Genomic DNA, 17,039 nt, shown 5'->3' with positions numbered 1-17,039 from the left:
CCAGATGTCTAACTCAAACACGGAACAGTATATATAGATAATCCCCAGAGATACAGAAAGTTTAAAGGCTGCCGAGGGACGTCAGTTTACACACTAACTGTATCCTGGCCTGTGCGTGGGCCTGGCCGCCTGCATGCTCCCTGGTGGGGTGGGTCGAACCATCTTCCATGTCAGGGGGATGGGGGGGGTGACACTTTGAGTGTGGTGGGGTTAGTAATGAATGCTGGGAATACCAGCATCCCTGGGAAAATGTACGCTCTGGGAACACAGTTTATTCTGCATGGGGATTACAATGACATCTCTAACGCAAACACTTTTCTTCACCCATGGCCAATGGGGGAATGGGACATCAAGTACTAGATCACTGTATTTGACCACTTAAGCCTGATAACACCCTTCAATTGTAGCATGACAATGAATAAAGAACATTGCTTACCATGGAAACAAATTATAATTGTGACATCACTCAAGAGTGGTAAAGCAGCTTTTACTGGTTCTAACATCAGACCTATAAGCTTGCTAAACAAACTGTTTAATTTTTTTTGGAACAAATACAATGCTATTTCTCTGTAAACAAATTAACAACAGACTTTCAGCATGCTTATAGAGAAGGACACTCAACATGTACTGCACTGACACAAATGACTGATGATTGGTTAAAATACATTGATAATAGATTGTGGGAGCTGTACTGTTAGATTTCAGTGCAGCCTTTGATATTTTTGACCATAACCTGTTGCTGAGAAAATGTATGTGTTATGGCTTCTCAACCTCTGCCATATCGTAGATTCAGAGCTATCTATCTAATAGAACTCAAAAGGTTTTCTTTAATAGAAGCTTCTCTAATGTCAAACATGTAAAGTGTGGTGTACCGCAGGGCAGTTCTCTAGGCCCTCTACTGTTTTCTATTTTTACCAATGACCTGCCACTGGCATTAAACAAAGCATGTGTGTCCATGTATGCTGATGATTCAACCATATACAACATCAGCAACCACAGCTAAGGAAGTCACTGAAACCCTTAACTTCTTATGAGCAGGTGGGACGGTCGGAACCCCTCGAGAACATTCCGCTGAAATTCAAAAAATATTTTTTAGGAATATGTAACTTTCACACATTAACAAGTCCAATACAGCAAATGAAAGATAAACATCTTGTTAGTCTACCCATCGTGTCCGATTTAAAAAATGCTTTACAGCTAAAGCACAACAAATGACTATGTTAGATCACTGCCAAGTCGAAAAAACAGCCATTTTTCCAGCCAAAGATAGGAGTTTCAAAACGCAGAAATATATATGAATCACTAACCTTTGATGATCTACATCAGATGACACTCATAGGACATCATGTTACACAATACATGTATGTTTTGTTCGATAATATGCATAATTATATCCAAAAATCTCTGTTTACATTAGCGCCTTATGTGCAGTAATGTTTTGATTCCAAAACATCCGGTGATTTTGCAGAAATACCGATAATAAACATTGATAAAAGATACTAGTGTTATTCACAGAATTAAAGATAGACTTCTCCTTAATGCAACCGCTGTGTCAGATTTCATTTTTTTTTTACGGAAAAAGCATAATCTGAGAACAGCAATCAGAACCCAAAACAGCCAGAGGAATATCCGCCATGTTGGACTCAACAGAAGCCAGAAATAGCATTATAAATATTCACTTACCTTTGATGATCTTCATCAGAAGGCACTCCCAGGAATCCCAGTTTGACGATAAATGACTGATTTGTTCCATAAAGTTCCATCATTTATGTCCAAATAGCCACTTGTTGTTAGCGTGTTCAGCCCAGTAATCCATCTTCAGGAGGCGCAGGCACTTCATCCAGACAAAAACTCTAAAAGTTCTGTTACAGTCCTTTAGAAACATGTCAAACAATGTGTGGAATCAATCGTTAGGATGATTTTAACATAAAACATCAATAATGTTCCAACCGGAGAATTCCTTTGTCTTCAGAAAAGCATTGGAACTAGAGGTAACTCTGTCGGGAGCGCGCGTCATGAGACCAAGGCTCTCTGCCAGACCACTGACTCAAAGAGGTCTCATGAGCCCCTCCTTTATGGTAGAATCCTCAAACCAGTTTCTAAAGACAGTTGACATCTAGTGGAAGCCCTAGGAAGTGCAACCTCATCCATATCTCAATGTGTATTCGGTAGGCCAAGCTTTGAAAACTACAAACCTCAGATGTCCCACTTCCTGGTTGGATTTTTCTCAGGTTTTCGCCTGCCATATGAGTTCTGTTATACTCACAGACATCATTCAAACAGTTTTAGAAACTTCAGAGTGTTTTCTATCCAATACTACTAATAATATGCATATATTAGCATCTAGGACAGAGTAGGAGGCAGTTCACTCTGGGCACGGTATTCATCCAAAAGTGAAAATGCTGCCCCTTATCCCAAAAAGGTTTATTTTTTTTTTAAAGGCTTTACGGCGAAAGCAAACCATGTGATTATCCAAGGACAGCGCCCCGCATACAAACACATGAAAATCATATTTCAACCAGGCAGGTGCGCACAAAAGTCAGAAATAGCGACATAATTCATGCCTTACCTTATAAGATCTTCTTTAGTTGGCACTCCAAAATGTCCCAGAAACATCACAAATGGTCCTCTTGTTCAATAATGTCCCAAAAATGTCAATTTATTTGGTGCGCTTGATTCAGAAATACAACGGTTTCAACTCGCCCAACATGCCTACAAAAGTATCTAATAAATTGCCTGTAAACTTGGTCCAAACATTTCAAACAATGTTCCTAATCCAACCTCAGGTACCCTAAAATGTAAATAATCAATACAATTTAAGAAGGAATAAACTGTTTCCAATACCGGATAAAAACAACTTGAAGCGCGCTCCAGTTCACGCGCATCAAAACAGTAGAGTCCACCAGGAGTGACACTTACAATGAATAGCACTACTTCTTCATTTCTCAAAAGAAAGACTTTTGACATCTAGTGGAAGCCATAGGAACTGCAAGCAGGTTCCTAATAATAAGGGCATCCCATAGAAACCTAATGGAAAGTCCTATGACAGGGTTTTGCCTGCTATATCAGTTCTGTTATACTCACAGACAATATTCTAACAGTTTTAGAAACTTTAGAGTGATTTCTATACAAATCTACCAATTATATGCATATCCTAGCTTCTGGGCCTGAGTAACAGGCAGCTTTCTTTGGGCATGCTTTTCATTCGTAGGTGAAAATACTGCCCCCTAACCAAGAGAGCTGTTTTGGAATGGGTGGCCAGTAATAAACTAGTCCTGAACATCTCTGAAACTAAGCGCATTGTATTTGGTACAAATCAATCCCTAAATTTTAGACCTCAGCTGAATCTGGTAATGAATGGTGTGGCTGTTAACCTGTTGCGTCGACCAAACCCGGATCCGGGATTCTATTTACAGACCTAAGCTCATTACCATAACGCAACGTTAACTATTCATGAAAATCGCAAATGAAATGAAATAAATATGCCATCTCTCAAGCTTAGCCTTTTGTAAACAACACTGTCATCTCAGATTTTCAAAATATGCTTCTCAACCATAGGAAAACAATAATTTGTGTAAAAGTGGCTAGCTAGCGTAGCATTTAGCGTTAGCATTAGCGTTAGCATCCAGCACGCAAGATTTCAACAAAAACATAAAAGCCTTCAAATAAAATCATTTACCTTTGAAGAACTTTGGATGTTTTCAATGAGGAGACTCTCATTTAGATAGCAGATGCTCAGTTTTTCCAAAAAAAGATTCTTTGTGTATTAGAAATAGCTCCGTTTTGTACATCACATTTGGCTACCAAAAAAAAACGAAAATTCAGTCCTCAAAACGCAAACCTTTTTCCAAATTAACTCCATAATATCGACTGAAAACATGGCAAACGTTGTTTAGAATCAATCCTCAAGGTGTTTTTCACATATCTCTTCAATGATATATCGTTCGTGGAAGCATGGTTTCTCCCCTCAATCAAATGGAAAAGTACAAGCAGCTGGCGTTTGCGCACCGAATTCCACGCAGGACACCAGGCGGACACTTGGAAAATGTAGTCTCTTATGGTCAATCTTCCAATGATATGCCTACAAATACGTCACAATGCTGTAAACACCTTGGGGAAACGACAGAAAGTGTAGGCTCATTCCTTGCGCAATCACAGCCATATAAGGAGACAATGGAAAACAGAGCTTCAGAGATTCTGCTCATTTCCTGCTTGACGCATCATCTTGGTTTCGCCTGTAGAATGAGTTCTGGGGCACTTACAGACAATATCTTTGCAGATTCTGAAACTTCAGAGTGTTTTCTTTCAAAAACTGTCAAGAATATGCATAGTCGAGCATCTTTTCGTGACAAAATATCGCGCTTAAAACGGGAACGTTTTTTATCCAAAAATGAAATAGCGCCCCTAGAGATCCAACAGGTTAAACAAGTTGAGGAGACTGAATTACTTGGCGTTACCTTAGTTTGTGAACTGTCATGGTCAAATCATATAGATGCAACGGTTGTAAAGATGAGGACAGGTCTATCCGTACTAAAAAAATGCTCTGCTTTTTTGACAGCACCCTCCAAAAACAAGTTCTGCAGGTCAAGTTTTGTCTAATCTTGATTATTGTCCAGTCATGTGGTCCAGTGCTGAGACGAAAGAGCTAGTTAAGCAGCACATGGCCCAGGACAGAGCGGCACGTCTTGCTCTTCATTGTCGTCAGAGTAATTAAAAAATACTATGCATGCCAGTTTCTCTTGGCTAAAAGTTATTTTTATAAGAAACAATGTATTGAAAATCCCAAATTGTTTGCACAGTCAATTTACACACAGATCTGACACACACACAATTACCCCACCAGACATGCCTCCAGGGGTCGTTTCACAGTCCCCAAAACCAGAACAAATTAAAAAACACATGCCTGGGCGGCAGGGTAGGCTAGTGGTTAGAGTGTTGGACTAGTAACCGGAAGGTTGCAAGTTCAAACCCCCGGGCTGACAAGGTACAAATCTGTCGTTCTGCCCCTGAACAGGCAGCACTGTTCCTAGGCCGTCATTGAAAATAAGAATTTGTTCTTAACTGACTTGCCTAGTTCCATCTCATACTGCTCAAATAAACAGCACACCTGGTTTCAAAAAACAGATAAAGCAACACCAGACTTGAAGACCTCCACAAGTCTGGTTCATCCTTGGGAGCAATTTCCAAATGCCTGAAAGTACCACGTTCATCTGTACAAACAATAGTATGCAAGTATAAACACCATGGGACCATGCAGCTGTCATACCGCTCAGGAAGGAGACTCGTTCTGTAGATGAACGTACTTTGGAGCGAAAAGTGCAAATCAGTTCCTTTGCTGTTGTTCTGGACTTGTGAAGATGCTGGAGGAAACAGGTACAAAAGTATCTATATCCACAGATAAAACGAGTCGTATATCGACATAACCTGAAAGGCCAGTCAGCAAGGAAGAAGCCACTGCTCCAAAACCGCCATAAAAAAGTCAGACTACGATTTGTAACTGCACATGGAGACAAAGATCGTACTTTTTGAAGAAATGTCCTCTGGTCTGATGAAACAAAAATAGAAATGTTCGGCCATAATGACCATCGTTATGTTTGGAGGAAAAATGGTGAGGCTTTCAAGCTGAAGAACACCATCCCAACCTTGAAGCGGGAATGTGATGAAGCTGAAATAAATAATTCTCTCTACTATTTTTCTGGTGATCCTAATTGACCTAAAACAGGAAATTTTGACTTAGATTAAATGTCAGGAATTGTGAAAAACTGAGTTTAAATGTATTTGGCTAAGGTGTATGTAAACGTCTGACTTCAACTATAGGTATGTGTATATATACAGTATGTATGTATGTATGTATGTATGTATGTATGTATGTGTGTGTGTGTGTGTGTGTGTGTGTGTGTGTGTGTGTGTGTGTGTGTGTGTGTGTGTGTGTGTGTGTATGTATGCATGTATGTATGTGTGTATGTATGTATGTTATTTTACTGCTCTAGGGATGTAATTATTGTTTGGATAACCTTATTTACTATTACGTATTGATGAACTTTTTATTTAAATTGTTTCACTCTTTATGAGATCCGCAATGCAGAGAACGCCGGAAGAAGAATTATGTCAATTAGCCTATCAGAAGCTTCTAAAGCCATAACATCATTTTCTGGAATTTTCCAAGCTGTTTAAAGACAAACTTAGTGTATGTAAACTTCTGACCCACTGGAATTGTGATACAGTGAATTATAAGTGGAATAATCTGTCTGTAAACAATTGTTGGAAAAATGACTTGTGTCATGCACAAAGTAGATGTCCTCACCGACTTGCCAAACTGTAGTTTGTTATCAAGAAATGGTGGTGTGGTTGAAAAACTAGTTCTAATGACTCCAACCTAAGTGTATGTAAACTTCCAAATTCAACTGTATGTCCAGGTCAAGCCTCTGAGTGAGGAATGGAGCTTTATGAAGCGTTATGAAGCGTGATGAGAGGGTCAGAGGATCTACACTGCACATGCGTATCTTCTTACACAGTCTCATTCTATAAAACCACAGAGTCCCTGATGCAGTCTGTCTTTCCCAGAAGCATGTTAATGCCCTAAGCACAAGCAGTGAGAGTGATTATCTATCCTAAGGGTCATCTCTGATGCCAACTCTAAAGACCATTCCACTGGGCTGTTTTGGCCTTCTGATCTCAGATGGTTTGTCCCGGTCAGCTCCTTAGGGATAACTGGTCAATTTCTTCCTCAAAGACCCTCATTCAAACCAACGTCCTCACTGGACCACCAGGGAACACCCTTCTCATGTCCACTACCCCCCCCCCCCCCCCCCCCCCCCACACACACACACCTCCTCTGAAGTCCTTTCAACACCTAAAACAAGATCAAACTGGCAGAGATTACAGTTTCTCATTGAAGGGTTAGGTTACATGTGGTTTGAAGTAGGGTGCAAAGGAATGTCATGCAATTCATTTGCAGTAAAACAGTCATTTGTTTTCTAGTGTTCCACAGCAGTTTTCCCTTGCATGCTCAATGACGTTATTAATCACTGTCATAATAGCTATAATCGGAGATCACTCCGTGAACCAAGTGACACGTGCACTGCTGTCACCAAATTTGACACTCATCATCGTACAAACTTCAATCTTCTGTGACACTGAGGTGACTTGTGCTCATAAATAATCATGTGTGGTTTCCCGGGTAGCCAGTCGCTCTCTGAGTGTTTTGACGCATGGCCTTCTGGGACAGTGTGACCTCTGAGCCCTGGTGGTCCTGCCACTGTCCCCAGTGGATCATCGGGCCTGGGAACGTTTCACATGAACACTGTGGGAACTTGAACTGTACTGTACACCAGTGACAGAGAGGGGGTGAAGTGTGTGTGTGTGTGTGTGTGTGTGTGTGTGTGTGTGTGTGTGTGTGTGTGTGTGTGTGTGTGCACATGTGTGTGTGCGTGCGTGCGTGCGTGTGTGTGTGTGTGTGCACATGTGTGTGTGCGTGTGTTTGTGGAGTGTGTGTGGTGTATGGGGGTGTGTGCATGTGTGCTTGTGAGTGTCTTTGTGAATGTGTGTGTGCATGCTTGCCAGTAAGTGTGCCTGTGTGTGTGTGTGTGTGTGTGTGTGTGTGTGTGTGTGTGTGTGTGTGTGAGAACAAAACCTAAAATGGGAATCAATCAAACATGACACGGGGCCCTAACTAGCCTAGAATCAGGGTGATGGAGATTGGGAAAGAAATGTACGAGTCATGTTGTTGGAATAGTTTAAGAGTTTCAGTTTGGGGAATGGAAGTGCTAGTTTCTTTACACAGGCTTCAAGCTCTAAAGATCCACTGTATCTATGTTCGATGAACTGTTAGCTGGGTAATCAGGGGATTTAACATTATAAGAAATTCATCTTATTTATTTAGAACCTTTCATAGGCTACAATACCCAAAGTGGTTCACAGTAAGCTTTACAGTAAAGCAAACTAACACTAATACTTTTTTTCAGCACGTTTTATGATTCTGTTATTTACTTCTAACAGAACAGTTCATACATGTACAGTATTTCAACCTGAATATAATGTATGGGACAATTAATAAAAGTTTGCCTTGTGCCACAGATGTATCATGATTAGATTAGAAGTTTTACTACACATGCTTTTATAGTACACTCTCAGTCATCCAGTTCAAAATAAACACATTTTAATACCCCAAATCATTTTGAAGATGTTTTTTTTATCCACTGACTCCCTCAAAGGTTTTCCTCATCCTCATCCTTCTCCTCCCTGTCTTCCCAAGGTTCCTTTCTTCCACCCTCTCTCTTTTTCCCACCCGCGTCCTGCATACAGGCCTGTGATCTATCCTTAACTGTTTCCAGACGTCTGCTGCTGCACCCCTTATTCCCCCCCCCCCCCCCCCCCGCACTTCAACCACAACAACAACCACCCCTCCTGTCCTCCTCCCCTCCACCCCTACTTCCCTGCTCCTTTCACATTCTCTATGTTCTAGATCTCTCCCTCCTGTTACTAAAGGGGTCTGGTAGTGAACTATATGGGGGAATAGGGTATCATTTAAGATTTTGCCTCAGCATTGAGTTTTAAAACACAAAGCTACACATTGTATCACCATAGCACACCATCAGTTTCTAAACAAAACCTCAAATCTGGTTTGTTGTTGCTGTTTTGTGGTCGCCCCTTTTGCCTACTTACATTTGTTTACTTGGAAACCAATTAGTGGTTGGACACAACAGCTGAATAGTTTAAGACCCAGCAGCATTGTTTCTGACTGAGTGTTAAGGAGAGGCTCACACTGACCTGTTTGTTAGTTGGACAGAACACTGGCAAAACAAGAACAAAAACTCTCCAACATTGTTCTGTCCGTGTTCAGCAAGCCATCACATACCTCTCCTCTGAACCCATTCAGAACATAGAACCGGAATGTTGTGTTCAGAAATCCACATCTCTTTTTTGAGAGGGGAGTGAACTTACATTGTATTCTAAGAGCCACATCTATTCTGTTTATTCTATTTCCATGATTAGGCCAGGGCTCTTTCTGTGACAAATAGTATTTTTGGATAAGGAACAGATTGTGCAGTCATGACATGTGATTTATATTGTAAGCTCTCAACTTTGTTAACCCTAACCCTGTTGGTCTTCCAGGGGTAAAAGACATCCATCATGATATGAGCGTATCAGTTGTGTATGTAAAGAGATATTAATGTTCGGACCAACTGTGAGTCCTGCTCTCCCCATGCCCAGAGCTCTGAGCTGTCATCATGATGACTGAGCTCACTGGTTAAGCAGCGTAGGAGGGAACAACACCCGAACACTAGCCTTGGAGTCATCTATATCTCTCTCTCAATCAACTTGTTTGTCAAATCAGCCTTTGACTGTAAATCAGCCTTTGACTGTGAATCAACCTTTGACTGGGTGGGGAGTGTGTGTGGGGTTTTGTCTTTAACACATGGGTAAAGCTCAATAAACTGGGAGGAATGTAGTGAATAAAAACAAGGGCTATCATGTAGATGACATTATTCAGTGTTTTTATTTTGAATATGTTTGCAGAATACATCTCTCCTGCAGCCTGTCACCATGAGGAGTGTCAGAGTGTCCACTCTCCATCTGACAGCCCTACTAACAGGTGAGAGGAACAACCTAATGAAATACCATAAAAATATACTGTATTGACTGGAGTCTTTCCTGGTCAGGTTACATGGTAGGGAAAAACGCCTAGCTCTAGTGTCCAGCTAAGTTGCCATTGAGATTGTTGCCGGTGTTCTTTAATATGGAAGGCAAAGAGCCTGTATCAGTTTAAAAATATAATTATCACTCCCTCCTCCTTTCACCTCCAGACTCTTCACATCCCTCATCACTGTGTAATTGGATGGATTTCTGAGTTGTTATTGCTATATTAACCTTTGACCCTTGACCTGGGGATCTAGCTGTTTGACCCCAAACCTGATCTTTCCTTGTTTGTGTTGACTGCAGCTCTTTTGCACTTCTGCCCTGAGTACCGTTGCGTGGAGATCTCCCCTAGCAACAGCGAGGTCGTCATGACACCGGGCGACTCCATGATCTTCACCTGTTCTAGCTGGGGGACAGTCGGATGGAGGTTCAAGCGGAATGACGACATTCCCTATTTTGGAGTGGAGAACAAGAACACAACCAGTGTTCTCATTCTGGACAACGTGACGTGGAGACACACAGGAGTGTACGTCTGTGCCGAGGCTTTGACGGACGAGGCTAGAGAGGTGGCAGTCTTTGTGCCGGGTGAGAACACCGTCATAACTATACACTCTGTCACAGATAATAACCTAGGTTAGCTTAATCAAACGTTTTGTTCACAATTCCCAGGTAAATATTGTATATTGTAACAGCAATCTCAGCTCTTAGGCCTCAATATCTTGGTTCAATCATGATATGAATTAAATCTTCTTATCTCTCACATGATGTGAAATTATTTATCTTATCCCTCCAGCTAAGTCTTCCTCTCCTCCACACAGACCCTGAAGTGTGGTTCATTGAGAGCTCCCACGGCATGGTGACCAAGACCAGCGAGGAGGGGACCATCCCCTGTGTGGTCACCAACCCCCACATCAACGTCACCCTCTACGAGACGGACAGTGACATGCACCTAAAGGGGGTCTACATCCCCAGTGAGGGCTACAGGGCATCCCTGGAGGACAGGACCTATGTGTGTCGTGGGGAGCTGAACGGAGAGGAGAAAGAGTCCCAGGAATTCTACGTCTTAAGTATAGTTGGTGGGTACCTGGAAGGGGCAGGGGGTCGGCGATGGGGCTGGTATAGAGAAGAACACTATTGTCTGCTCAAACCTATAGCTTGTTTATTTATTTATTTATAGGGGACAAAGCACATTAATCAACATCTATATTACAATAATGCCACCTCCATGTAAATGTTGCCTGGGTTGTAATTACATGCACTGTACTGTACAGCATTGTTGATGTGCATGTCTGAATTTAACAAAGTATTGCAGTATTGCACAAGGGTGTTCATCTATTGGTCTCACTTAAAAGGCTATCAAGCTGTTGTATGTCAGACTGAAAAATAACAATTAACTATTTTTCTCCTTCCTGCTCTCTGCCTCCCTCCCTCCTCTCCTTTCTCCCTCTCTCTCCACACACTTCTCGAGTTAGTCCCGGAGACAATCGACGCCTACATCAATGCGTCTAAGACGGTGCTGAAGCAGGGCGAGCCTCTGACAGTGAACTGCACGGTGCACGGAGTGGAGCTGGTCTTCTTCTCCTGGGACTACCCCAACAGAGACGTGAGTGGGAGAGAAGAGAGGAGAAGAGAACAAGGGCCTTTTGTTTGACTTTCCCTTCACTCGTCCCGGGGAGACATAGAGTAAATTGCATCAAGATGTCTGCTCAGCCACACCTAGATGTGTTAAATCCCGTTTCAATCTCACTCACAACAGACACATGGTTTTCATATCATTATTGATAATGCAGTGCATTTATGGTGTTAAAATTGTTTTAAGTTTGAAGGCCCTTGCTATAGGATTTCACTGACATAATACTTATACAACTGTATAAAATCAAACCTTCTTGTTACACTTGTCAAATCTTATATTACTTAAATAGCCGGGGGACTAACTGCAGAAGATGTTTTGAGTAATTTTAAAATATTTTTTATTCCCTTTATATTAAAGCATTGCATGCATCTATAATCTCGTTTGCATAGTGGGATACAGTCGAGCAGAGGCGTTTTAAAACATTTCTACACAAAGGTTTTTAGCATGGTAAAAAAAGTTTTATGAACGCATTTCATGCAATTCTTTGTCATTTATGACAGAAAACAATAGTAGAATATTTGTTTAATACCACAAATGACTGAAATAAGTGTCTACTCTGACAGTGACAAACTGAGACCAATAAAAACAACCTGGTCTTGAATGCAAACAGGCCAACTGAAGAGACACAGATTGCACATATTAGAAGGAATATATATATATATATTATAGGCTTCAGTAGGCTACTAAATAAACGTTCCAGTGGCACTGGCTAACCCAGTGTTGACGATGAAGCCTTGCTTTCTCACCGGTGCTGTTCGCTCAGAATCGCTCAAACATTGTTGAGAAAAAAATTATTAGCAGACAGATTAATCGTATCTTTTCAGCAGTAGGCATTTGCTTTCCAAACTGCACATTTTTCTCCCGATTGCATTTAGAAATTTGTGAAAGGCAAACCATGGAAATATAATACATAGATGGCAGTTCCCATTCCAGTCAGGACTGGCAGCCATCGCTAGCGTTTAAAGGAAAACTCCACCCCAACATTTTTCTGCATGTCAGCAATCATGTTTTCAAGATATATAACTTTCAAAATACTCAAATACAGCTGGTATGATGCATTGTGGATGATATGATGCTGTGTTTGCGTCATATGACGCAACATGCATCATACTGGCTGTATTTGTGTATTTTGAAAATTAAATACCTAGAAAACTTGATTTCTGACATGCAAAACATTGTGGGACTATATCAACAATGGACTAATGAAACAAATACCAAAATATAGTTGTGTGGAATTTTCCTTTAACATTCAAATTACCAGGTTTAGTGGTTCCAATACACTTATATAGATGATATGTCTATTGCCACAATGGAACAAAGTTAGTATTTTTTTAATGTAATTTGAAGAAATGAATTTCAATTTATCAGGGGGTGCTGCAGCACCTCCAGCACCCGTACTTCCAGTGGCTATGATTACTTAGTTTGTACTTCAAAAGTCTTCTCACAGACTTCAAAATGTTACCGATGCATCCCTTTCCTCTCCTGTGTCTGCCAGGTGGACTTCATCGAGCCATTGACAGACATCCTGTCGTCCCAGAGCATGCGCTCCTGCCTCGCCGTCTCTAAGGCGACGCTGGCCAACACAGGGCAGTACGTGTGTCACGTTCACGAGAGTGTCCAGGACCAGAGGGCCACCGCCAACGTCAACATCACCGTCCTCGGTGAGAAGGAGACAGGGAGAGACTCTCTCAAAACAAACTATGACTGGATTGCTTATTATTATGGGTCTTTTTTAGACTGAAAGAGCTCCATTCATAACATGAACCTCCATGCACTAGGTGAGAGAGAGTTCTGTTCAAATAAACCACATTTGATTTATTTTACTTTTCATGTAGCTTGCTATCGTCATTGAGAATACAAGCATCTGTGTTTTGTGAGATCACCATCAATTAAAATCAAATTAATATTGAATTATTATTTTTAATAACATGAATCTACAAAATTCTCCAATCTGAGGGTTTGAATAGAATCAGAAACAGCAGTGCAAACTGGAGATATTTTTTATCTGTGTTTTTAACTTCTGAAGTTACTTAAAATGATTAAAAATCATTCAACTTAACTGCAGCTAACTAGCTGCAAATTGAAAGACAACAATGTTTTTTGAAGGGTAAAACCAACATTCTTCTCCGTCTTTGAGTATTGGATGTAGCCTAAGCTACAGTCGTTCCTCTGCTTACTCTGATCCCACTGAGGTGTGTTATATTTAGGCCACAGTAACCAGACATGTATAAACTGCCTAATTCATAGCCAGGGTATGCTTGCTGAGAATCTGTCTCTCTCCAGTGCTCTGGACGAATGCTCTGGACAGCCCACTGGAAATGACAGATCCTCGTTTCAACCAGTTCAATAGAGCACGCCATCAATCAAATCAAATTGTAGTTGTCACATGCACCGAATACAACCTTACCGTGAAATACTTACTTACAAGCCCTTCGCCAACAACGCAGTTCAAGAAATAGAGTTAAGAAAATATTTACTAAACAAACTAAAGTAAAAAATTGAATAAAAAGTAACAAAATAAAATAACGAGGCTATATACAGGGGGTACAGGTACCGAGTCGATGTGCAGGGGTACAGGTTAGTCGAGGTCATTTGTACATGTACAGTAGGTAGGGGTAAAGTGACTATGCATAGATAATAAACAGCAAGTAGCAGCAGTTTAAACAATAACTAACTCATTGTATACAGTACCTAATCAGCAATAAACTGAATACAGTGCATTTAATACAAGGTACTTTTGATATCATAGTGTATAGGTTATCCCATACTGGGCACCAGATTATAAGAATACTGGGTATAGAGCTATGGATCATGATGTTAAGGCCTAATGGTTTCTTCCCTTGCCTGGGTGCCAGTCTTTCACCGAGGCAAGGGACGTTTTATCCTATTCGTCTATTTCTTCGCTCCTGCAGGCCACATGTTCTTTCAGGAAGTAAACAGAGGTGCTCTACTTATAATGTGGTCACTAATGACAACCTTCCTCCTTCGTCAGAGCGAGGCTTCGTGGAGCTGAGGTCTGTCCAGGAGCGTAACGTCTCGGCCCAGCTGCACCAGAACGTAGAGCTGAGGGTTGAGATCGAGTCCTACCCCGCTCCACGTGTCCGCTGGACCAAAGACAACGCCACCGTCAACGGAGACAACACCGTCATCACCAGGCAGGAGCACGAGACCAGGTCAGACCACCTGGACGATCATCAATTCTAATCAATTCTGAGATTGAATTTATCAATAACTTGGTCTATTTGTCATTGTATGAAAGCAGAACAACAGATCAACAGGATTTACAAGTACACTTGCATGGTATGCAATGCATCATGTTAGCCACTCAATGGGGAATTTACCATATCTGATTCCTGCTGGGTGTTAAATGATGTAGCCTTGCTGTCGGAGAGGATTGGGTTACCTGTTGGTATTATCTTGCGTTGACTGATAGGGACTGGATGTCTCAGAAGTTCTTAGGGTCTTACAGATGTTGATGGATTGAGTAAGATGCTTTAGTCCTGCTAACATATGGTTTTTCCAGGATCAGTTGTGATTGATTTCATGACGTTTATAACGGTGTGGCTCTCCTTTTCTCTTCTAACTCAGGTACGTCAGCATATTGACCTTGGTGAGGATCAGGACAGAACAGAAGGGACTTTACACTGTTCTCGTCGCCAACGGAGACGACACCAAGGAAGTGACATTTGATCTGGAGGTCAAAGGTGAGTAGCCTTTAAAGAAATATAAACCATTGGGGTGTCATTAGTCTTATGTGACTCCTCCTTTTCGTCATCAGCACTGATTTGAAAGAACTACATCCACCATGGTCCATTGCTTTCACCCTCCCTACGCTTTGAGATCAGTGCAAATAAAGGAGAGGCGATGAGGATAAAAAAGTATATTTAGACTTAAGACTATGGAGAGGCAACATGGCTCAACATTGACCTATACTTATCATCTAGAGTCGGGGGATATGTAGTTCCTAACCCTGTATCCCTATCTGTGTAGTTCCCCCTCAGATAACAGACCTGTCGGACCACCACCTCCCAGGGAAGAGGCATGCAGTGACCTGTGTGGCCGAGGGGGTCCCCTCCCCCTCCATACAGTTTTTCAGCTGTGACAGCATGCTCAAGTGAGTCATGTCATCATGATCATCATCATCATCATCACAGTCTCTGTCACACTGTGAACACTAGAGGGCACACTTTGCTTACACTCGTTTTTACCATTTGTGTTTTAGTAATTGCAGTTTAAACTTAAGTCAGGCCAGCTATGGGTTATTAGACTGCTTCTATACCCAAGTCTGCTCTGAGGGCATTAGCTGACAGCATTTACCTCTGACACAACTGAGTAGAGGTAGCAGTAGTAGTACACCTGTACTACTGCACTATTGATTATCATTAGAACATCTCTCCCAGGTGCAGTAACCGGAGCACAGTGTGGCAGCCCCTGGTGTCAGACCCTGAGACCCTGAGTATCCAGACCAACATTAGTTTCAATGAGAGCCGTAAGGTGGGCCAGGTCCGCAGCCAGGTCACCTTCCACAAGCCCCAACAGGTGACCGTCCGCTGTGAGGCCAGCAACGAGGGAGGAGTCCGCAGGAGAGACGTCAAACTGGTGTCCAGCAGTACGTATCTCAAATAGAAGACAACATATTGATGATATTATATGAAGACATTATTTTATCTATGGGGTTCTATGTATCTACGCACACATACTCTATTCAAGGAAGGATAAAGTAGGCAACTCAAGTCCTGAAGAGTTGCAGGCTCTTGGTTCCAGTCCAGTACTAACAAATCTGATAATTCATAGTTTATGTTCTGGGTGAATCTTTTACTAGGAAAAAATCTGTAGACTACTGTATTTCTACTATGTAATAGTTGAATGTTAATGTTCTGTGTTGTGTTCCAGCTCTGTTCTCCCAGGTGGCAGTGTTGGCTGCGGTTCTACCCCTGGTGGTCATCCTCATCACCTCCATCATCATCCTCATCGCTGTGTGGAGGAAGGTGAGACTACACAGAGAGGACACAGTGAATAATGTTTAAACAACAACTACTATCAACTCACTCATAGTATCTCAATGTCCCTGAGTGATTGGGTAACTCTAACTATTCTGTGTTGCCTCAGAAGCCTCGCTATGAGATTAGATGGAAGGTGATAGAGTCAGTGAGTCTGGATGGCCATGAGTACATCTACGTCGACCCCATCCACCTGCCCTACGACCTGGCCTGGGAGATGGCTCGAGACAGCCTGGTGCTGGGTAAGTACCAGGAACCACGGGAGAAGGGGGTACCAATGCACAATATACACTGCAGTGGCGGTCTTGTCGTTTAAGATGAGGGAGGACAATTATTTTTTTCATGAGCATGGCCTTATTTCTATTACAGCATAATGGATGACTGTCATTCGTATTTCATTCACCCAGTTCAAGGTAACAGCGATAGATTTAGGCTACTACATGATACTAGAATTTTCCATATACCCATCATGAGGTTGCAGAACCTAGCCTGTGAATGAAAGTTTACAACATAGCTGCACAGGTTGAGAGAGATTTGGGTAATCAAGGTGACAGACATTGATACATTCAATACCGCCTTGCACATTCAGGTATGTTTATCCCCGTTTCATTCCGTTTGCTTCCGTTTAAGAAACATTTTTCAACAGAATTGACGGAATGAATACACCCCTGATCATACGCAAACACAGTTCAGTTTCATAGTAGCCACATACAAACAGCATGATCATTTTGCTCATTAAATAATTCCTTCTCGCATCTACGCACTCT

At 41.7% G+C, this 17,039-nt stretch overlaps 1 protein-coding gene across 3 annotated transcripts in view; it reads left to right on the top strand.

Moving 5' to 3' along the window:
- The window catches only part of LOC139390622 (platelet-derived growth factor receptor beta-like), a 45,354-nt gene that overhangs the window by 13,085 nt on the left and 15,230 nt on the right, over nucleotides 1-17,039 (top strand). For 2 of the 3 annotated variants that reach the window (XM_071137869.1, XM_071137872.1), the window contains exons 2-12: nucleotides 9,520-9,595; nucleotides 9,943-10,224; nucleotides 10,458-10,715; nucleotides 11,112-11,242; nucleotides 12,768-12,933; nucleotides 14,265-14,445; nucleotides 14,861-14,976; nucleotides 15,263-15,386; nucleotides 15,673-15,881; nucleotides 16,166-16,260; nucleotides 16,382-16,514. In XM_071137869.1, the coding sequence (XP_070993970.1) occupies nucleotides 9,547-9,595; nucleotides 9,943-10,224; nucleotides 10,458-10,715; nucleotides 11,112-11,242; nucleotides 12,768-12,933; nucleotides 14,265-14,445; nucleotides 14,861-14,976; nucleotides 15,263-15,386; nucleotides 15,673-15,881; nucleotides 16,166-16,260; nucleotides 16,382-16,514 (1,744 nt within the window). In that variant the 5' untranslated portion in view covers nucleotides 9,520-9,546. The remainder of the gene's footprint in view (nucleotides 1-9,519; nucleotides 9,596-9,942; nucleotides 10,225-10,457; nucleotides 10,716-11,111; nucleotides 11,243-12,767; nucleotides 12,934-14,264; nucleotides 14,446-14,860; nucleotides 14,977-15,262; nucleotides 15,387-15,672; nucleotides 15,882-16,165; nucleotides 16,261-16,381; nucleotides 16,515-17,039) is intronic. The other variant, XM_071137871.1, reaches the window with a different exon arrangement.

Source organism: Oncorhynchus clarkii, chromosome 31 (genome assembly GCF_045791955.1).
Source record: "Oncorhynchus clarkii lewisi isolate Uvic-CL-2024 chromosome 31, UVic_Ocla_1.0, whole genome shotgun sequence".
Lineage (NCBI taxonomy): Eukaryota > Metazoa > Chordata > Actinopteri > Salmoniformes > Salmonidae > Oncorhynchus > Oncorhynchus clarkii.
The sequence above is the reverse complement of the archived record's forward strand: the minus strand, read 5'-3'. Positions and strand labels throughout refer to the sequence as shown.